Here is a 20,984-nt window from a genome sequence, read left to right on the forward strand (position 1 = left end):
ACCGTTCCTTTGTCACTAGCAACCCGTAGGCTCAGGGAACACTCCATCGATCTCTGTTCGAAGCTGGTGGGAGTGTTGTGGGGGCGGAGGTGACAAAGTGTTGTGCGTGATTATCCCATCGAAACTCTGTCAACAGGTTTAGACCTGCTCTTCAAGTTGTGTGTCTGTCAGAGGAAAGAGAAGGAGGATACAGGCACTTGAAGGCTGCACCTCTCCTCCCAGCAGCAGCATCTCAGGCAGTGCTCTCAGAGTCGCAGCTCAACAATCAAACCTTGTTTGCTTGGGGCTGTCATTTTCCAAGGCGCTGTTAGAGGCTAGCATTTCCAAAATACCCTGTTTAAAACTTCATGCTTCATTAACTGTGCAATCACAGCCGAGGGAATGGCTTTGTAATAACCCCGGTGCAACAACTGCCTGCATCTCTCTGACTTCCAGTCTGCCTCTCCACCGATGCCTCCATCACCTCCACTCACTTTCACCTGAGTCATTTCCTGCTTTTCTGAATATTTATTCCCCCCAGCCATCGCATTCAGTGGCCACGCTCTTTCAATAAATCTTTTGTTATCTAAATCTCTCTTTCTTGTAATTCCCCAGCTACCTGTCTGTTGCTCTTTCTCTCTGCCTGGAGGAATATGTCTTGAATATCCATTTGTTTCTTTCTTTGCTCCCATGTCTGTCTGTGTGTAAAATAAGAACTATTTTTATTAGCATAAATGTTGATGTACGTTGAATATTAGATTTTAACAAAAAAACAATATACCTGTCTGTCACCAGTAAGAAAGCTACTAAGTACATTTATTCAGAAATGTACTTGCAGTGTTTACTTTGGGCTTGTTATATTTCAGGCAGCTATAGATTCTGAAAAAGCTAGAGAAGTCCAGGTAGTAAGTATTGGTACTTTTACTTAAGTAGAGGATCTGAGTGCTTCTTCAACTGGTTTTTCTTTCTGTCGTTCCTTTTCTAGCATCCTCTAAATTCCTCCTTTCGTCACCCATGTTTCTCACCCGCTACCAGTTTCCCCTCACCTTCTGACTCCTCTCTGTTGTCTCCCCCTGGTTTCAGGTGGAGTGGAGCTGGGCATCAATGCAAGTGGACAGAGACTCAGACACTGGTTCGATTGTCTCAAAAACAAAGGGAAGAAAGTGGAGTACTGGCATACGCTCACACAGCAAGGAGCCCCGAGCAGTGACAAACCGGACTAGATTACACAAGACACTCATGCATACATACATATGTACACACACACACACAAACTTGTACTTCTATCTTTGTGAGGGCACTCAATAACATAATACATTCCCTAGCCCCTTACCTTAACCTTGACCATCACAACTAAACGCCTAACCCCAAACCTTACCCTAACCCTGACCTAATTTTAACCTGAACCCTCAAACAGCCTTTTAAATGTGTGTCAGAAAGTGAGGAGCAGCCGAAATGTCCTCACTTTCTCAAAATGTCCTCACTCCCAAAGGTCTGTGACTCAAATACCTCACAAAGACAAAAGCATAAGTACACACACACACTCACGTTTGTCTCACTGAGTGATGGTTGGACCAAGTCAAGCAGTAATAAGAGCAAAGGATAAAACATGCAATAATAATAATGTTAAAAATGAAAATCCTTCATATAATGCCAATAATTACAGCACCAAGTATTAGTATATGATATTCATACTAATATTAGTGATGGTAATAAGGTGTAATCTGAAATCATTTTTTTAAAGGTGAACCAAAATTGTGACGATGTCCTCATTAAAGTGTTGACGTAACAAAACAATACTCACAAAATTGTGCTTTAGACCTTACTGTATTGTGGAAGTTGCTCATATTCTGTCATTCAAATTTACACCCAATGAAGAGATTTGAGACTAATGTACTCAAAATTCATTCAGTGAAAGGGGGCCAGCAGTATGTGCACCCTAGTGACTCATAATGTGGTATATAGTTACAGGAGTGGGGATGTTATAAAAGGGTGATTCTGTTCTGAGAAGTCTCTATTTTAGTGGTTGTTGATCTGATGCAAAACAAAACACACCGTATTATAAAGCACAAAATGATCCATTTGGTGGATTTGTACCTTTACTGTTTTGGTGTTCTGGTTCTTACGTCTTTTCATTGACTTTCAGTGACAGTGGCTCTCTATACACCTTCATATCAGACATTAACATGTCAGCATGTGTGTGTGTGTGTGAGAGAGAGAGTGTGTTTTTGTGTGTGTGTGGATGAGGGCTATGAGAATATGAGTGCCTACATTTACTGTCTGTGTAGTGTGTTTCTATCTGTATTCATATCATGCCCCATTCTAAATGTCTCCAACTTCAGAAGCACAGAGGTGTGAAGAAATAATAACAAAGGACAAGAAAGACACATACAAGAGAGAAATCCTCTGCCACCACCACAGGCCTCAGTGGTGTGAGTGTCTCTGGCTGAAGGACACTGACAAGCTGTCAATCATGTGTGTCAGACCTTTGCCATCCCTCTCTCCCCTTGCCAGACAGTCATAGAGCCACGTGAAGAATGGGATATGTCTTGATACATAACCTCTGACCGCTCTTTTTGACTTTTCTGATGAAAGGCTAACGTTGTGTCCGTGGCAGACAGAACGGATATTGCTTTTGGAAGTACTGTTTGTACTTTTGCTCCACTCCAGCATTATGAACCAGATTTCAACAGGATCCAAGCGAGTTTACCTCAGTGACTCAAATTCAGCTCCAGCAGAGTCACAGATGATGTAACATTTTCTTTCTGCACAGCAATATCTTACCAGTAATATATTATTTGAAAATTCAGGCATTTGATTGGTCCTGTTATCTGATCTATGAGAATAGAGCCCCCCAATTCACCCTAGAAGCCTCTCCATGTGTGAGAAAAAATTGGCTGAAATCTGCTTCACCCATCAGATGTGATCAGTTCATCCCATTATTTCTGACCTGTTAGATATCAGGTCTATAGTGGCACATATTTAATTCTTTGGACACGAGACAGGACCGCTGGGACTACTGTGTCCATGTCTGTGGAATATAGGATTGCCTGCTGAGATAAACTGTGTGCAGTTAGTAGAAAGGCAGACATAGAGAATGGAGCACCCCCCCCCCCCCCCCCCCCCCCCCCGCCCCCTCGTGTTTTAACCTCAGGTGATAAAATGAGATTACACCCTGCATGGAAACATATTTGTTGGTGGGGGACAGTGGATAATCATAGACCAAGATCCAAGATATTGAGAAGCTATGCTTGATTGCACACTTAATAACCTACGTGTGTTATGTGTCTCGATGCACATATCTGCATATTGATGGTGTATATGGGCCAGCTTGTTGCTGAATTCCATTAATGCCTGCCAAGATATCAAATGCATTCCCGCGGTTCATCTATCACTATTGCTCTGGCCATACAATGGTTCACAAAAGCCTACGCACAGTCAGTCAGTGGCCTCCGGGACTTTTCTAACTGTTGAATCGATCCGGCTGCTCATATTCTTGGTGTCCTTCGACAACCTTGTGAATGTCTCATCGTTGACTGCAAAAAAATGGATCCTTCGGTGGTGAATTAGGTTTCGAATAAAAAGGGCTTGGGCATTTGGAAAGCTTGGAACTAAACTATATGCTACAACAGTAAACTGAAACGCATTTTAAGTTAGACATTAAAAGGATTTTTTTTTAAAAAAGAGGGTTGGGCAAGGACGGTGGGTTTATTCTGTACTTTCTCTATGCACATCAAAACTCCCAGTGCGTCAGCAGTGAGATAATCAAACCAAAACAATAACATCATGTTATCCAAGCATCAAAGATGCATTTCTGGGAAAACTTTGGGGTTTTGGGGTTAGGCTGGGTGAAAGTGATCTAACAGAGTTCACGTGTCTGGCTGGATGGTTGTTTACTCCTGTCTCTGGATCTGTTGGTTTTGTTTACAGTCACCAAATTCTCTGCATCTTGTCTATTGACCCTGCTTAGCTTATGTAATCATTTTATCTGCAATACAGCTGCATGTTTAGCGATCACCATCAGCTTGTATAATAGATCACTCTGAATGCTGATGTGTTTACAGTCTATGCCATCCATTCAGTCTCTTACCATCAGTGTGTATTTGTTTGTGAATACGATGATTCAGGGTATTTTCTGCTCAGTTGCTGTGCTTTACCAAGCGAGCTATTGCTTTAAAAAAAAAACCTTTACTGTCACAGATTTTGACACTTGTCTTCCTTACATTGAAATCAGTTGTGATGATGCAGGAAGGCTGAGATCGGAGTGAGATGGGAATTCACTACTGCAGTCCCTGTGTATTCAACGTCAATGTCAATCACACAGTATGGCTGCCATCTTGTGGTGGGTTTGTGTAACTACTTGGCAAAATAAATTGAACTTGTTTCAGTGCTCGTCTGTCTCCCTTTGAATATCCACACTGTGCTCAGTTCCTCAAAAACAAGACAGGCAGCATATGTGAGTATGTGTTTATTTATCATCTCTGAAAACATTCCACATCCAAACCTGTGTATATGTTTTTGTAAAGCTCATTTTAGTGACTACATGAAGCAACACTGATACTGAATTTGTATTTTTATATCTAGTTTTGAAAAATCAACTGAATTTTGGGGGAAAAAAAGCATACTGACATAATTAGATTACTTATATTTCAACTATATCAGGCATCTTTGTTTCTTTTCTGCTCATGTGCCTCTGTTACATTTCCACCTCCTCCTTCTTTTTGTGTCTGCCCCAACCTTTTCTCTTGTTCAGGGGTCAGTGACTCTGCCAATAAACAATGGCACCTTGGCCTGGTCGCTCCACAGCAGCAAGATGAAAGGACGCAAGGCAGTAAAGGCAGGGAAGGAGCGAGAGAACGATACAGAGGTGACGCTGCCGGCTTCTACTCCTTGTTCATTCAGTGTCAGGAAGGCTCTGTGTCTGGCATCGTCCAGAACCACCCTCTCTTCAGTGTAGAGGCCACACAGGTTGGCATCCTCAAAGAGGGACGCCAGTCCTGTTTGGGGAAAAGACAGAAAAGTTTGGAAAGATGATGGTGGGAAATAATAAAAAATAAGTTTATCACATACAGGGAAATGAAAGAGAACATGGGAATATGCATTTCACAAACAGGACTTAATGGCTGTCTACAAGATGAGCAAACCTAATTTCTTGATAAGTAAGTTCATGTCTGGCTGGGCATCCAGCTTGATTTGGGGCAGGGTAACCTCGATATGCTGAGGAGGTATGGTTCTCATGTGTTCTATCATTTGAAGCACAGCTGTGTCCGTCATCCTCTCCTCCACCTGCTGCAGGTCAGTCACTTTGTTGGAGCGAGGCAGCAGGATGTAAAGACTGCTGTCACCCGAGAGAGCAAACCTCGCCACCTGTTGGCAAAATGAACAAGACAGGTGTTTTTACACTGATGCGGATTTCTGTCTAGGTTGCTGTTTACTTCATAAGGTAAAAAAATATTTTTGATGTAACGTGAAAAAAAGTTAATGTAATTCTTTGCGATTTGGGGGATAATCATGATCTTCGGTTTTGTTTCCAAAAGTGCTGCAAACAGGAAGGTCAGCGTTGCCATGGAGTACAATTAGCCTTAAGCTACAACTAGGGCACTATTTTTTTTAGCCTATATTTGTTTATATTTGGCAAATTGGCGCCATTAAAAGTATGCCGAATTAGCTATTAACCATTTCTGTTTACAGTGTAACCATCAACTATCAACTGTATTACTTTGATACTAAAGAAAATAGGATAATTGATAAAACGATGAAAAGCACGATGATATTCAGGTCAGTTAGAATGAGTATCTTTTTTCAGTGACATGATTTTTGAGCAGTTTTGTGGACATATATTTAAGGGTGACATTGGAGATTATTTTATCCTCAGAAACTGTAAAAATGTGTCTACTATGTCTGTGTAGTCAGATTTGACTGAGTTAGGAGAGAGTACCTTAGTTGCCTTTCACTTAGTTCAGTATCTCACAGCTGATGTATATAGTATGTGAATAGGTGGATGTGTGTTTGTTACCTGTGCCTTTAGCTCAACCACATACGCCATAGCCGCCATGTATTTCTGGTGATGGAGGAGAGGCACCTTTACCATATCACCATTCAGTTTTGTGAACATACCCTTCTTTGGTTTCGGCTCAAACTTGACCATCCATTGACCTGATGCACACATACACACAGTTTATTAGTTTAAACCATTCTCACATGCACAGACACTTGTGCACACACACTTTACTGACCGCTATAGGAGACAGCGTTGAGCAGCATCAGCTGTGTACTGGGTGAAACGAAGTCAACCAGGTGCCTGATTTTATTTTTGGTTTTATTTGCCACCCAGGTGTTGATCATCTGTGTGTTTTCTGTGCTGTTTTCCAGCAGCCTGGTGGGCTCCACTTCGTAGAATTCAATGGACTGGTTAATAAAGGACTCACTGAGATTCATTTCTAAGGAAAAGAACACAAAAAAACGTGATGAGCTACAGAGATAAATGTCCTTTTTGCTTTTGTATGAACTCACATCTCTGCATCTTTCTCTTTGATTGCATTTCTCTTTACAGAGTGACCGTTTGGTGCACTTCACTCTGTGATAGTAGTACGTGGGCTATAGTAGATCTGAGAAGCCATCTGCAAGGAGCTGGCCAGCTTCTCTCTCAGCTTCTTCATCTGGAAGTGAACACAGTGGAAGTCGTGAGGAACACAGACTGCCCTCTCAATGGCTTTGCGGGTGTGATCCCTTGCACCTGACGGTAACACAACAAGGAAATGTCATAATATAGAAAGATATATCTTTATGTGCTGCAAGGTGTGTCTAACATTTAATACAAGCAGGCGAAAACCGCTCTGACATTTCAAAGTTAGAAAAGTAAATTCCAAGTTACATAAATGTTTTCTTGTCTACATGAACACAGACAACAAAACGATGATGTTGCTTGTTAGACCAAAGAATCTTAAAGGCCAAGCCTGGCATCATTCTACATTTTTCTTAATGCCAACAAATGGCACAAACACCGACCAAAATGAATAATGTGTTCATCTCTCAACACACTCCAGCGTCCATAGCCACACTCAGCAACAAGCCTACAGCATTTTTTCCCAGTGAAGCTCTAAATATCTGAAAACCATTTTCAGTAGTGGATTTGGGTAACTGGTGAATATTTCTAAGGGATCAGCTCAAGTAAACTATAGTGCCCATATTCATTGTAAGGAACATGTGTACATATGTTGAGACTGTGTAGTTCAAATGGAGGTTGGTGGCACAGAGGAAGAAGATATATCTTGCTTGGGACACACAGGCTGTACTTCAATTCATTGTTGGTTCTGGTCTTTTCTTGGGATTGGTTGATATTAAGAAAAATGTCAACTATCACCAGACTTGATAATTATTTAAGCATAATTAAGAATCGTCAAACTGATAAAAACAAATAAGAACTCGCTTCCCTTCTCATACCAAGCAACAAATGGGAGAGCAATCCACTGATGCTGATAGGAGAAAAGAGAACGTTGCTCGAGGGATATGACTCTCTGATGTAAGAGTAGAGGTTCATTGAAAACTCTGCCATGGACTCCTGCAAAATGGGTTCCCCTGTGCGACTGTTTTCGTCCTGGCATGGCTCCCATGCTGTGGGGAATCTTGTGCACGAGTAAGGAGTAGTAGTAGGACCAACTGAAAGAAAATACACATAAATGTTGTTCCTACTTTTTATAACAATACCTCAACATAATTTAGAAATGACATCTTTATGTAGTTCACTGTATTTTAGTGTATATTATGGCTTTATCATGCATTTATTGCAGTTAAAGTGATTACTCATTTAGGGCTCATTCAGGTTTGTCATTTACTTTAAGAATTAAATGGTTACAAATTGAATGGACTGTGCAGTAACATGGCAGCAGGTAGAAAAGATCGCTAAAGCCTACCTTCAACAATAATGTATACAGTGCTGAGCTTCTCCCCATCTGCAGATTCACAGTAGTAAATTCCAGTATCCTCCATCGTGGTGTCTTTGAGTACCATGGTCTGATCATAGTCAAATGGATAAAGCAGATCCAGTCTCTTGTCATCACCTGCTGAATCATCTTCAAGATTCAGCTTTGTCCTCTTGCCACCATCTGTCTCTTTGAACCAGAGTGCATTGGCCAGGACTGGGCTGTCACGCGGAAAATGACAGGGGAGGTGCACAGTTGAGCCTTCTTCTACCTTAATGGTGTAGCCAATTGATGCTGGAGAGAGAAACACTAACAAGTCACTTTTGGATTCCAACTTTTTTTCGATTGCTGCATATGTACATTTTGAATTTGCCTTACTGTGTTCGTGTGTAAACAAACAGTGCATGTATGATTGTCAAAGAAAGGTGTGTATCTCACCATCAACTGTGATGTTGTATATCCTTATCAACTCGATCTTGTTGCTCTTCACCAAGCACGCATAGCCGCCCTCGTTGGCAGCAGTTACGGGGGAAATAGAGAGATACGAGCCATCCTTTTTAACTCTAACCGAGCCAGACTGAGATTGCGCATCTATATCTTCACCTGTTATTAAAACAAAAAACAAACTGTTAAAAATGTGTATACTTTTGTAATATAGTGAAGACGGTGGAGTAGTGACAGAAAAATAATAAGACCATTGAATTTCCAGGTGATGGAGGTTTCATCGAAGTCGGTTTGGAACGAGAGACATGGCAGCTCCAGAGTGGAACCAGGTATCACCCGTAGATGTGTGCATGATGAGAGCTAAACAAGTGAGTTCAATAAATTCAAGATTCAAGAAAGATGAGGTTCAAACCTTCTTGCCAACTAATAAATAGCTATGGAGGATGCTGGTAAACATTTTGCCTGAGCTATAAAGAGCAGATTCAACCTCTCTGTAAGTTTACCTCAAAAATGAGCTGCAGCAACAGGAAGAGCGTGGCCCGTAGTTTCATCTATGGCAGAGCAAAGGGAGTAAAATGCATTTGGTAAATTGATGGAGTTGTTTTGCAAGTGAGGATTTCAAAATAAATATGGCACCAAGCCGGAAAAAAGAATCAATAGGCTGTGTGGCGCAACCTGTGAAACACAGTGATATTCGCCACCATTAAAAAGTTTTAAACTACGATCATTTATCGACGACTTCCAAAAGCAATAAGCACATTCATGGCAGAGATTAAGCCCTCACAAAACTTCAGAAGATAAAGTCGAGTTGTTTACAACAGTGATGCATAGTACAGTGTAAGTAATATCGCTTCGTTTCAGCGGTTGAACGTACATGAAACATAAAAATCTGAAAAAAAAAAAAAACATTAAATAACTCACACCTCCTCAATCTTCAACATCCGACCACTGTTCACTTTATCTGCCTCTTCTGACTGCTCCCGTAAACTGCAACCAACAATGACTAATCTATGATATTTGGCTTAGAGATGTTTGTTTGCATAATGCTGGTCTTCTGACTTTCTGGAAACCACATGATTTCACATGTTGGCAGCAGGTACGAAGTGGGATGATTTCTATTCCTGCGCTTACTTTGCTGTCATTGCATTTATTTATGCATTGCAAAGATATATTTATGTATTACTTGTGATATCAGTCCGGGTTTTATTATCAGTTATACCTACTCAGTCTTGACAGTCATAGTTATGAATAGTTGGGGGTGGATTCACAGAGGTTTTTTTTTTTTTTTTTTGGCTCATTTTCAGATCGCAGTTTGCATAATAAAATGTTCGTGCTTGAAGTGTTTTGCATAATTTGATTCTTGTCAAAGGCTGCATGGGGCACTATACACAGACACGACAGAGTGATTGGAAAGTACACACTGAGTTTTTTGCTAATTGGTAGAGAAAAGTGTTGCCGCATTTGTGGACATCAGTGGTAACATGTAATTAAGTTTCAAAGTGATTTGAGGCAAAGTGAAGGGTTTTAATGGGAACGTTAAATTAATTAATACTTTTTAAAAGTAAAGTTTTTTTAATTTATGTTTTGGAGTGTACTGGCCTCATCCTGATCCCAAACTGGAGTTCCTTTGCCCAGTTCACTTTGCAGGTCATTTACATCAGTGCTATTATATTGTGCAACTTAGTATGCACTCCTGAGGGAAACATTTGCTCCATCTTATGTAAATTCAAACAATTTGAATATTTCGATGTCTTCTTGAACATTTATTATATAATGTTATTGTGCATCTTGAAATTTGTTAATACATTAGTTCTTCACCTAATTTCAATAGATAATATCTGATGTTTTATTTAATGAAGTCGACATGATAATTAGGATTAAGATAAATGACTTTACTGTGATTTTTTTTTTTTTTTTTTTGCATGGGTTAAAAGGATTTTTAGGCAGCAAAAAGCCTATCAAATTTACAAAAGAACATTACAGGCACCTGGCGCTTTGTACCTCAGTTTTTCAAGTGGGATGCCAATTCAGGGGCTTAAACTATAGACACATTAATTTGGAGTATAATATATTTAAGTGTTTGTTTGTTTTTTTAAATTAATTAATTAACTCAATAAAATTGACCAAATAGCATGTTTGGTGGTCCCCTAAACAGTACAAAACCTTTATAGATTGCAGTCTAATATCACCATTATTAATGGTGATATTAATGATGTAACCATTAATAATGGTGATGTAACCATTAATATCACTATTAATCATTATTAATGGTTACATCATTAATATGACAAATGAAGGCATTCAATTTGTTGCTTTTTACTTGACTATACATTTATCTGACAACTGCATTACTTGTTACTTTCTGTTTAGCATATGATGGCAACAGATTAAGTTTCCCAACAGTATATGATGTAGGTGCACATGCAGGTGCATATGTTGTGTCAGTGGGCAACCATCACCACATCAGTGATGTGGTGAAGTGGGTGGTACAAAGTATGGAATAGTGCAAGGAGTGCTGAAATAAACATTAAATGGGTAAAGCAATAAGTTACTTAATACACAGAGTATGTCACTATCTGTATCTTAATTTTTTTTAAACAAAGTGTTGTATTTTATAAACTTGTCATAGCTTCTTTTATGTAAAGATCTTATGTAAAACTATAGTATTTCTCTCTGAAATGTATCTGATGTACAAGTACCTCAAAACTGTACTTCAGTAACCTACAGGACTTGACCGTAATATGCCAGTGAGAGCATTATTGAAATACTGGAGAGTTTGGTTCAATGTGTTTGCTAATGTTAAACCATTGTAAACAGGTTAATAATAATAAAGATTAACTTCAAAGGCTACAAATGTTTTAAATTTTACATTACTGGGAATAAACACCCACAACTGTTTTTTAAATCTTACGTAAGATAGTGGGTCGATCGACAAATTGTCCCTCGATTGAGCGGACTGACTCAGTACGAGACCCTTGGGCGTAATCAGTCGTGTGCAATCGAGTGCCGGGTGTTAAAAAGAAAAAGAAAGGAAGAGGTTCAAAACTTTTACAAAAGCGTCTTTCGCACTCAAGAACTAAACAAAGATTTGTATGAAGCCTTTATACGGAATTGCCACGGCGTGTACAAATATGTGACCTTTATTTAAACAACGTGGAGTCGAGTTTCGCCTCGTTGGAGAAAAGATTTACTTAAGACAGTAAGTTTTCCTCCTGGTCATCTGATCGACTAGCGGAAAGAGCACAAACAATGGCAGAGACCAACAACAGAACGAGTTAGCCGCTGGTTTATTTTGACCAACTTTTGTCCGATCTACTCAATTACGTCGTCCAGGTTTAGGCAGTTTAGTTGGAATTTTCCGTGGTGTTCTTCAGTGCTTTAGCTTTTTTTTTTCATAGTGGTTAACAATATTACATGGTTTATAATGAGCTCCATACTTGCGCGTACTTTGAAGAGAAACACCCTTGTTGACACCAATAGAAATTAAAAGTCCAAAAAGCCAACTTTTCTCTCAATAATTCCACTTGTTTTTCTTTGCAAGGCAGTATAGCAGGGTTAGTGCAGCAAAATAGTTTATGTTGACAATGATTGTAACCACTAAATGATACCATAAGACTTTTTTGCTCCTTCACACCTCTGAGTGTATGTATTGTGAGTAACATTGATTTTTTTTTTCTCTTCACCCACAGTGAGCATCAAGCTACAGGACCTCAGGGTGTAAGAGGCGATCACCATGGCAACACAGTTTAGTATTGATGATGCCTTTGTATTGGAGGGCGATGAGGAGGGAGCTGTGTCAGATGGAGAGACAGAGGGATGGAAGGGCAGAGACATGGACAGAGAAGGAGGAGAGATGACATTTGGTCCTCTGACTTTCTCTAAACCTCAGGCTCTTCCCTCACCCGCTGCCGCCGGATCCCCTGAGCACAGTAACCTGAAGTATCAGGTACACATGCACCTTCTGTGTGAACAAATATAAATCTATAAGTTGTTTACTAGAAACTGCAGCTCTTTTATTATCTGCTGTTTCTTTAGAATCTGGAAAATGAAGATGCTTTGGGCAGCAGTGGTAATTCTTCTTTCAATAACTTCTTCAAAATCAGGTGAGTCCAATAAGTAGGACTTATTGATGTGTTTTTTTTCTTCCTTTGCCTGCATGTTGCTTGAGTGTGAGATGAAGTCTATTTCTGCTCTTCCTCTTTCTCTCCACAGTGACCCGGCAACTCTGTCTTACTGCAGCTCCCAGTGGTCCTTCAGCACCTTGAGTTCTGTCACGCAGCTTTCTGCACACTGCTGTGGGTACGTTCAAACAACTGAAGCACACATAAACACACTCACACTGAGATTAACAACAACAAACTCGCTTACTTTAAAAAAAAAAATGCGTTGCTCAGGTGGGTGTCCCATCCGCTGGTGAAGAAAAACAGAAGAGTTGTTCTTGCTTCATTCCTTCTCCTCATCACTGGAGTTGGTGAGTCATATGCACAAGGGTTTCTCAGACTTAAAATATAAAATATCCAGCCAGAATATTCTGATGCAGCTATATTCCTCCTTTGACGAGAACATTTTTCTTGTGTTTTTGTCATGTTTTCCTAAATTTGTTTCCCCTGGCTGTTGACAATGATAACGTCTGGCCATAATGGCTCTCACCCTCTAAACTCCTTAGCATGTAATGTAGATGATTTAGAAATTTAGGAGGAAACACATACGATTACGGTTAAATGACTTCAATCTAAAAAGTGCAGAAACTCTTTTATGTGGCACAAAGGCACTTTACATGAAGCTCTAAACATGTTCCACTAATTTAACATACAGATCCTGCTTCAGGTAACATGTCATAGTTTTCCAGTTTCACACCAGGTAGTTTATCCAGTGTTGTGCCAGTCAATGACATGCTTGGCACTTCACACACTGAACTTTGTCCCCTTGTTGATCCTCTGTGAAACTGTTTTTTTGTTTGTTTGTTTTTTTTGCCAGAGTTAACAAAAATGAATGAAAAAATAAGCACTGATAAAACAGATGTATTTTTGCATTGTGTGTGTTTTTTTATTTTTAGCTCTTATTTTCACGGGTGTTGTCATACAGCTCAATCCAAATGCAGGTAAGACAGAAAAACATTTCGGTAAACTTTTGATTTATGTGTACAGAAATGACTCAATAGGTCTGTTAGCCCAAATTATTCATGTGAGAGTATTAGAAATAATTTAAGCGTTATAAACAATCATATTATGCCAAATATGTCTGCTGGATGTTTCAAAGGAAATGTTATGCTTAAAATGTCAGAAAGGTAGTAAAGGAAACACACAGTATATGAGCTAATACAGAATGAGAAAAGATGTGAAAGAAACATTTTACATACAAATTAAACTAGAAACTAAATCATAAAGAAATCATTTTTCCACAAAATGGTCATAACACTCATAAAACAAACAAATGAAAACCATTAAAAATATCTCTATTTGTATTCAAGAAGATGTCTTTGTCTTTCTGCATTTTTAAATGGTATCATTTAGAACTGTACGTTTTTATTAGAGTCTCTGAATGTGGGTTTTGCACACAACCAAAGCTTGGAGGTGTAATCTTGTCTTTTATATTGCCCCTGTGATACCATTACATTGGGTTGGTGGTGAGGAAGCGGCAGTTTTTCCAAGGCCAAAGTTCTTTTGATGACACAGCGCACAGTTTCCTAACCCCAGCATTCAAGGCCAACCCGTCCCACTTGTCCTCTAGCTCTCCTTTTTCAACTGGTGTGGAGAAATAGAGCTGGAGAACCAAAAGAACGCAGGACTGCTGGGCTTGTGGGTTGTAGATCAGGGTGGGGATTTTTTGATTATCCAGAAGATGGTAAAAGGTGAAAATTAAATGAATCTTCTAAAAAAAAAAAAAAAAAACAACCACAACAATAAAAAAAAACACATTTCCTATGGAGTATCACTGCATGATGTTGCAAACAGCACACAAATAGGTTATCAGCATGCTATACTAGTAATAATTCTTGCTACAGAGTATGTAACCAGTGATTGTATTTGTATTACTATGATTAACACAAATGTTAATAGAAAGAAATAAGAAATGAGAAATAAATTACTGTACTGGGATGTCTGTAAGGACATTTACCAAGTCACAGATAGAGCCAGGCAAGTTGTTTCCCCGTTTCCAGTCTTTATGCTAATATCAGCTAACTATCTCATGACTGTAGCTTCACATTTACTGTACAGAGTGGAGTGGTATCGACATTCTCATGTAACTCCCGGCAAGGGAGTACAAATACACATATTTGCTATTCCTTTAAAGTGTGGCTGCAATGATTAGCATTGTCAACTGTGTTTTAAGTAATGAAACTGTCTTTACAGGGGTTTCAAGTGCTATTTTCTTTGTTCCTGGATTTCTTCTCTTCATCCCTGGAGGTAAATTGATCTTTTGGTTCTTATAAATTCTTTTGCATGCCTTTCGGCTGTGTTGACATTAACAGAGTCTTTCCCTGTGTGTTCTGCAGTGTACCATGTGATATATATCAGCTGTGCTGTCCGTGGAAGAAGAGGCTTCAAATTGTTCTACCTACCTTATTTTGAAAAATAACATTTTATGAGACATTTCATTTTCACCACATTTCGTTGTTTGTTACCCTAAAATGAATTGTATGTTGTCACTTTTAACAAAAAATATACTGTCACATGTTTCACATTGTTTTTTCTTGTCATTGTAATGACCACTACTAATTTAACCACTCAGTGCCTGGAGTGTGTTTCCACTACATGAACTGATGTTGTTGTATGTGTACATGAAAAAGAAGGAAATTGGTCTTGCCTGTGTTTTCTGTTGTGTGAATAATGACTGTGAAATTACAATAAAACGTTTCTATATTTTAATTTCTATCAGTTGAGTTAGTTTTCCAAACAAACCCATGCTTTTCTCAGTGTGCCTGACTACAGACTTTGGACTGGGGATAGAATAGATTTAAACTTACAAAGCAAGAGGTAAAATGAATGCTTGTGTACTGGGCTTTCATTCACAGTGTCTCTGAGACTGGCAGTAAATAACACTGGCATTTAGTCTTTTGCGTTTACTTAAGTTTTTCTGCATGAATGTGAAAAATGTATTCCCTCATGGCATACCATCCATAGAACATACATCAGTGTGTCAGTCTGTATAAATCCTAAATAAAGCTACGTAAATAGCTATGTAAATAAAGCTACCTGAAGTACCGTAGCTTTAAGATTTATATATAAAGCTACAGTACTTCAGGTACCAATTTTAATGCGGTAATAAAATCAACCAGTCTAGCTGAAACATGACATGATATATAGATGCTACATATCTATTGTACACCCACACTGCAGTTTTCCGTTTTTTTGCCCTCTTTTAGGACTCTACGAAAGAATTGATTGAATGTCATCTACCAAAATCTACTTTTCTGTTACAGAAAAGGTGCAGTTTTTTAGGGTACGAGAGCCCTGCTATTATCAAAAACTACTTCACTCCAGTGTGCCAGGTAGTTTTCAACCCTGCAGGACAGACAACCAGCAGAACCAAACTGTCTTGTGGTCAGTTTTTTAAACTCAGGTTTGTCAGGTTTTATCTAGCAGCAGTTCTGGCTGATTTAAACCACAAGAGAATTCTGAATTTGAATTACCAAACTGGTAGTGACAACAAACTACATTATTAACCACATTATGACAGTCAAACAGCAGATTTAGTTTTACATTAAAAAAAAAAAAAGATAAGTTTATTTTAGACTTGTTATTTTTAATATGCAGAAACATTCATGCAAAGCTGTCAGCAGTTTTCAGGGGGACTATTTATTTGATAGAAATTAGTCCACAACAAAGTCTGTGGATCCAGAGTAACTGGAACATAATTACTGGAAAGTCACGCTGCTGCTGAATTTTTTAAAAGGAATCCTTCAGTGCTGCAAACAAACCTATTGAACTGATGTAACTCCATACCACTAGAGGATAGTAAGAGAGTCTGAGGAATTTGGATACATTAACACATTAACCCCTTAGTCTTATTAAAGCATACTGCTTTTGATGAGACAAGTGCAGTGTGTCCCTCTGAAACAAAGTGGTTTTGAATGGAAATATTATACTAACTTTGCTGGCTTTGTGGTGATTTAACATACATGTACACAAAATTTGTACTTAAAAGTACACTATGTGTGTAAAGCATGATCTCTGGCTTGTTCTAAGATAAAAGATAAAAGCCACAACTTGAGAACTGATGTGAGAACTATGTTTCTGTTATTGACAGCCAACACAGTCCCTGGCCGATTTACGCTTTGTACGTGTAGGGGGCGCTCTGAAGCCTGAAGTGACGTCTCGCGAAATGACTAGCTTCGGCAAACATCGTCATTTGTCGTGAACTGAAAGACTCGGTGAAGGATGGAGGAAGAGGCTCGCAAGCTTTTCGAAGAAGGAATAAGAAAGAAATTGGTCAGTCCGGGTAAAGGAGAGCTGTCGACCTTCCCCAATGGAACTAAGGTAAAGCTACAGCGTCAATGTTTCAGCGGGTTTAATCGTGCTCTCTGGGTCAGGTTATGAAATACGACGAAGCACGTTAGCTAATGCTATCAGCGGTTCTATCTGGGCTAACACATTCGGCTCCAGCAAACTGTCGGTTAGATTAATGTCATTGTAAACGCACTGCGCTTGTCTACAGACACCGCTGACAATCTTCTTAACTTTGCTGGCTTTATGGTAATTTATCATTAAATATGCTTATGGCAGTTTTTTTTTTAGCCGGGTTATATATTTTTTCTTATTTTTTGATCAGATGGAAAGACAGGGGCGGGACAGGATGGCATGTTTTTGATTGCTGATTGGTCAGCGTACTCTGTCCATCAAATTTCTGTCGTTGTGGTTGGTTAGAATATGACGGAGTGCAGACGGTCACCAGGCCTGTTTGAAAAGTGGTGATTGCTCTTTTGTTTCCAGTAAACAAGCTATCAGCCGCATCGATCTTGTGTCCTTGAAAGGCCGCTGCCACAATGCGTATTTTAACCGGCTAGTTCTGTTGAGCAGAATTGTATTTGGTTATCCTCCTTCATCCCATCTCTACCTTACCAGGTGATCTTCCACTACCGCACCAGCCTGTGTAATGGCACAGTGCTGGATGACTCCAGAACCATGGGGGGCCGCAGCAAACCCATGGAGCTCATTTTGGGCAAGAAGTTTAAGCTAGCTGTGTGGGAGAGAGTGATCATCACCATGAAACAAGGCGAAGTTGCAGAATTTACCTGCGACACCAAGGTTTGTGCTTCTGGATGTGATTGGGTAGCTCTCTTGTTCCTCCTCAGTGCTGACTTTTTCTGTCTGTCGTTTCATCCCTCAGCACACAGCACTTTACCCACTCGTGTCCCAGTCACTAAGAAACATCAGTGCTGGTAAGGACCCCCTGGAAGGCCAACGGCACTGCTGCGGCATTGCGCAGATCCACTCCCATCATTCTTTGGGGCACAAGGACCTGGATCAGCTTCAGGCCAGTCCACAGCCTCTTGTCTTCACAATCGAGTTGCTGGAGGTGAGCAGTCAGGGGAGAGCCCAGAGATTTTTTAATATATATATATATGTACCATAGACAACTGCTATACACAGTTTTATCCTCTTAAAGTGAAAGCTGCAGCTGCCTCTGATCTCCAGTCTCTTTGTCCGCTCAGGTTCTGCCTCCAGGCGCGTTCCAGCTGGATGTGTGGGCTATGACAGACGAAGAGAAACTTAAATTTGTGCCTCAGATCCACGAGGAGGGCAACATGCTCTTCAAACAAGGTCAAATTAAGGAGGCCACAGAGAAGTACTACAATGGCGTTGCCTGCCTTAAAAATCTACAGATGAAGGTTAGGGGATAGTTAATCCTTTATTGTTCAGTACAGTAACATGAATACACAGTAGATATTTTTCTACATTAAATTAAAATTATTTTGTAAATCTTATACTGGAATTAGAGTTTTATTGCTTTGATTGTGTCTGCTCTAGTTCAAATGCCCTGTTTCTCCTCTGTGTGGCTTTTGTCTCTCCTTCAGGAGCATCCTGGAGATGAAGCATGGGTAAAGTTGGACCACATGATCACACCACTGCTCCTCAACTACTGCCAGTGCAAGTTACTCCAGGGCCAGTACTATGAAGTAATTGATCACTGCTCATCTTTGATCTTCAAATATGAGGGTAAGCCTGTGTTGTTGGTGCTGCACAAGAATCAGCTGAGATGACAGATTCCTGTTGCTACTGCAGATTGGGATGTTGTTGATATTCATCTCTCCAGTAGAATTCACTGAAGCTCACGGTGACCTACTGATGCTACAGCAAGAAACAGTTACTAGTTCAAACTAGTCTTTTGAGACAGGTGTTTCATTTACACCTCTAATTTATTTCTTTCAGCTTATTTAAATAATAGCTATTTTAGTCATTTTTACCAAAACAGCACAGCACAGTTCAAAATTAAACCAAAAAGTTGACAGCACAGTTTTTGTAGTAGAAACTGTAAAATACTCCATGAAAAATAACAGTGTTTTGAAAGGAGCTAAGGTGTCAGAATGCACTAGAATTTACCAGTTATGAGTTACCACCAGAAAGCAGCTATATTCACTGCTTAAATATTAGATTAATAGATTATACATTTATTAATTTACTGAAGTTACTCATTCATAACAGCTCTTTGCCCCACAACTTGTCTGTCCTCACATACAGCACTTAAGTTGTCATGGTTCATGAGTCTGCCAATACTATGTATTTAAAAGTATTGGCTGCACCATGTGGCCTTTAAAGTTGAAATCCTGCAGTGTTATTAAAAAGGTCGTACAATTATTATCCTGTAAGTTAACATTCCAACTCATATACAGTAAGTTGTGGATAACCATGTCCTTGGTCTTGCTTATATATATGTATGTCTTACATGTTCATTTACTCTGCTTCCTAACAGATAATGTGAAGGCCTTCTACAAGCGGGCTAAGGCCCATGCTGCAGTGTGGAACGAGACAGAGGCACGAGCAGACTTTGCTAAGGTGTTGGAGTTGGACCCCTCTCTGGGACCATCTGTAGCCAAGGAGCTAAGGGCAATGGAGGATAGGATCCGCTCCAAGGACAAGGAGGAAAAGGGTCGCTACAAAGGCCTATTCAACTACAACACACCACCAGCCACTGCCACTACAGTAAGTCCAGTTTGAGTTTTCTTTACTGCATCTATCCCTTATATGGACACCAAATATTAACTTGAAATGAGAACTTGTTTACGATGGTATAATGTAGAATTTTAAACAAAGATCTTATGTCCGCTTCCTCCTCACAGGGTTGAATCTCTCATTGGGTTGGAAACAAGAGGATGTCTGTGAATTTCAAGATGGAGGAGAAACCGTAGACACTTCTGGTGTTTTAGTTTATCCATGATGCGCTCAAGCCAAAAACTCTGCCACCCAGCTCTCCACGGTACACGCAGAAACATTCTCACACACAGTCAGGTTGTACACACAAACGCACCCACAGTTCACTGAGGTGCAGTTTGCATTCCTGCCTTATTCTTCTAAACCCCCTCACTGAAATTGTAACATGCAGTTTTTGATTAGGACATGCTGACATTATCAGTTTGACTTTAATAAAAGTTCAGAATCCCATAGTAACCTTAGATCTGTAATGGCCAGCAGCACCAGAAATTCAGAGCATTGTGGTCTTCAGTCTGACTGGAACTCTGAATTCCAGCTTCTTGAGTCTTTACAAGGTTTCAGAAATGTTAACATTCCTGGTTAAAAAAAATTGCTCACAGTAATGGACTACCTACAGAATGATACCCCTGGCAACGGCTTTCACAGGATTTGCAGAGAGATTTTTCTTTTTGTTATGATTCAATGATGAATTTATCAATATTTGTGGAAAGTCATTATATAGCTGTTTATATAGCAAATGCCAATTTGCCACATTATTAGAAACAAGTAGCTTGCGCATTTAATGTTGTATTGCTTTCTTCTAAGCACGTGCAGAGCTGTTGGATAATCTTAAAATTACTTGTAATTGTGGCCCAGCATGAAAAATTTACAATGGAGATTCAGACAGAAATGTTCTTCCTTCTCCTTTTTTTTTTGTTGCACAAGGAACATCATGTACTCACATGCACACCTCTGCCTTGCACCGACAGACCACGTTTTCAAATTGGTCACATCAGAAGCACTGGAATAAGCAGGAGACCATTATCTCCTAGTGGATGTGACAATCATTATGTAACACACATGAACTTGTGTTGTCTTTGCTTTCCCTCGTGTACTTAAGTCATATGTAAGAAATACTACAATTATGTTACTGTCAAGATGTACTCACCAAAACCTCAGTATCCCTTTCACTTGCTTAGACAGACCTGCTCATTACTCTACATGCAATTCAGTGGGTCATGAGCCTAACCCGTCTGAAGTGAGATGTCATTAAGGCTGTAATTATGTAACTGAAAATAAATTTGTTTATCCCCAACTTAACATTTTTAAACATCACTGATACACAAAAGGCTGATACGTGTCAAAGACTATTTTTAGCACAAGGTCCACTTACTGTAAAATTTTCACAACTCTCTCATGTTGTAGCCTTCAGTGTAAAATTTGCAGTAGCTGGACAATGTGCTAAGAGTTTGTGAAAAAGGTATTTCCAAAGTCAACAATGAACATG

The 20,984-nt window shown here is 39.5% G+C and overlaps 4 protein-coding genes across 4 annotated transcripts in view; 3 read left to right on the plus strand and 1 right to left on the minus strand.

Moving 5' to 3' along the window:
- Positions 1 to 3,662, plus strand: part of doc2d (double C2-like domains, delta) — a 30,839-nt gene extending 27,177 nt beyond the window's left edge. Inside the window, exon 11 of the mRNA XM_041036550.1 lies at positions 1,063 to 3,662. Within this exon, the coding sequence (XP_040892484.1) occupies positions 1,063 to 1,202 (140 nt within the window). The 3' untranslated portion in view covers positions 1,203 to 3,662. The remainder of the gene's footprint in view (positions 1 to 1,062) is intronic.
- Positions 3,663 to 4,434: 772 nt separating this feature from the next.
- serping1 (serpin peptidase inhibitor, clade G (C1 inhibitor), member 1) lies at positions 4,435 to 9,376 on the minus strand. The gene is made up of 11 exons (XM_041036549.1): positions 9,269 to 9,376; positions 8,849 to 8,896; positions 8,597 to 8,705; positions 8,340 to 8,504; positions 7,893 to 8,195; positions 7,423 to 7,638; positions 6,572 to 6,715; positions 6,216 to 6,419; positions 5,996 to 6,135; positions 5,124 to 5,346; positions 4,435 to 4,976 (listed from the first exon to the last, which is right to left on the minus strand). The coding sequence occupies exons 1-11, from the start codon at positions 9,284 to 9,286 to the stop codon at positions 4,729 to 4,731; spliced, it is 1,818 nt and encodes a 605-aa protein (XP_040892483.1). The 5' UTR covers positions 9,287 to 9,376; the 3' UTR covers positions 4,435 to 4,728.
- A 1,948-nt stretch (positions 9,377 to 11,324) lies between these two features.
- tmem134 (transmembrane protein 134) lies at positions 11,325 to 15,214 on the plus strand. Its single transcript, XM_041035224.1, has 8 exons — positions 11,325 to 11,544; positions 12,035 to 12,291; positions 12,381 to 12,448; positions 12,558 to 12,644; positions 12,740 to 12,816; positions 13,402 to 13,446; positions 14,699 to 14,752; positions 14,842 to 15,214. Exons 2-8 carry the CDS (start codon positions 12,079 to 12,081, stop codon positions 14,922 to 14,924), a joined length of 627 nt encoding a protein of 208 aa, XP_040891158.1. The 5' UTR covers positions 11,325 to 11,544; positions 12,035 to 12,078; the 3' UTR covers positions 14,925 to 15,214.
- Positions 15,215 to 16,695: 1,481 nt separating this feature from the next.
- LOC121180841 (aryl hydrocarbon receptor interacting protein) lies at positions 16,696 to 20,797 on the plus strand. The gene is made up of 7 exons (XM_041036504.1): positions 16,696 to 16,825; positions 17,411 to 17,593; positions 17,676 to 17,864; positions 18,001 to 18,177; positions 18,364 to 18,505; positions 19,260 to 19,489; positions 19,627 to 20,797. Exons 1-7 carry the CDS (start codon positions 16,727 to 16,729, stop codon positions 19,630 to 19,632), a joined length of 1,026 nt encoding a protein of 341 aa, XP_040892438.1. The 5' UTR covers positions 16,696 to 16,726; the 3' UTR covers positions 19,633 to 20,797.
- The last annotated feature ends 187 nt before the right edge of the window (positions 20,798 to 20,984 follow it).

The sequence above is a fragment of the Toxotes jaculatrix genome, chromosome 4 (genome assembly GCF_017976425.1).
Source record: "Toxotes jaculatrix isolate fToxJac2 chromosome 4, fToxJac2.pri, whole genome shotgun sequence".
Lineage (NCBI taxonomy): Eukaryota > Metazoa > Chordata > Actinopteri > Toxotidae > Toxotes > Toxotes jaculatrix.

Excerpts from the sequence above, each read along its gene's own strand:
- serping1 (XM_041036549.1), bottom strand. Across the intron at positions 8,706-8,848 it reads TGCTGCAGCTCATTTTTGAG|CTCTCATCATGCACACATCT; the intron begins GTAAACTTACAG and ends TCACTTGTTTAG. Across the intron at positions 6,136-6,215 it reads CAACGCTGTCTCCTATAGCG|GTCAATGGATGGTCAAGTTT; the intron begins GTCAGTAAAGTG and ends TGTGTGCATCAG.
- tmem134 (XM_041035224.1), top strand. The coding sequence starts at position 12,079 with ATGGCAACACAGTTTAGTATTGATGATGCCTTTGTATTGGAGGGCGAT. Across the intron at positions 13,447-14,698 it reads ACAGCTCAATCCAAATGCAG|GGGTTTCAAGTGCTATTTTC; the intron begins GTAAGACAGAAA and ends CTGTCTTTACAG. Across the intron at positions 14,753-14,841 it reads TCTTCTCTTCATCCCTGGAG|TGTACCATGTGATATATATC; the intron begins GTAAATTGATCT and ends TGTGTTCTGCAG.
- LOC121180841 (XM_041036504.1), top strand. The coding sequence starts at position 16,727 with ATGGAGGAAGAGGCTCGCAAGCTTTTCGAAGAAGGAATAAGAAAGAAA. Across the intron at positions 17,865-18,000 it reads TCACAATCGAGTTGCTGGAG|GTTCTGCCTCCAGGCGCGTT; the intron begins GTGAGCAGTCAG and ends TTGTCCGCTCAG. Across the intron at positions 18,506-19,259 it reads TTTGATCTTCAAATATGAGG|ATAATGTGAAGGCCTTCTAC; the intron begins GTAAGCCTGTGT and ends GCTTCCTAACAG.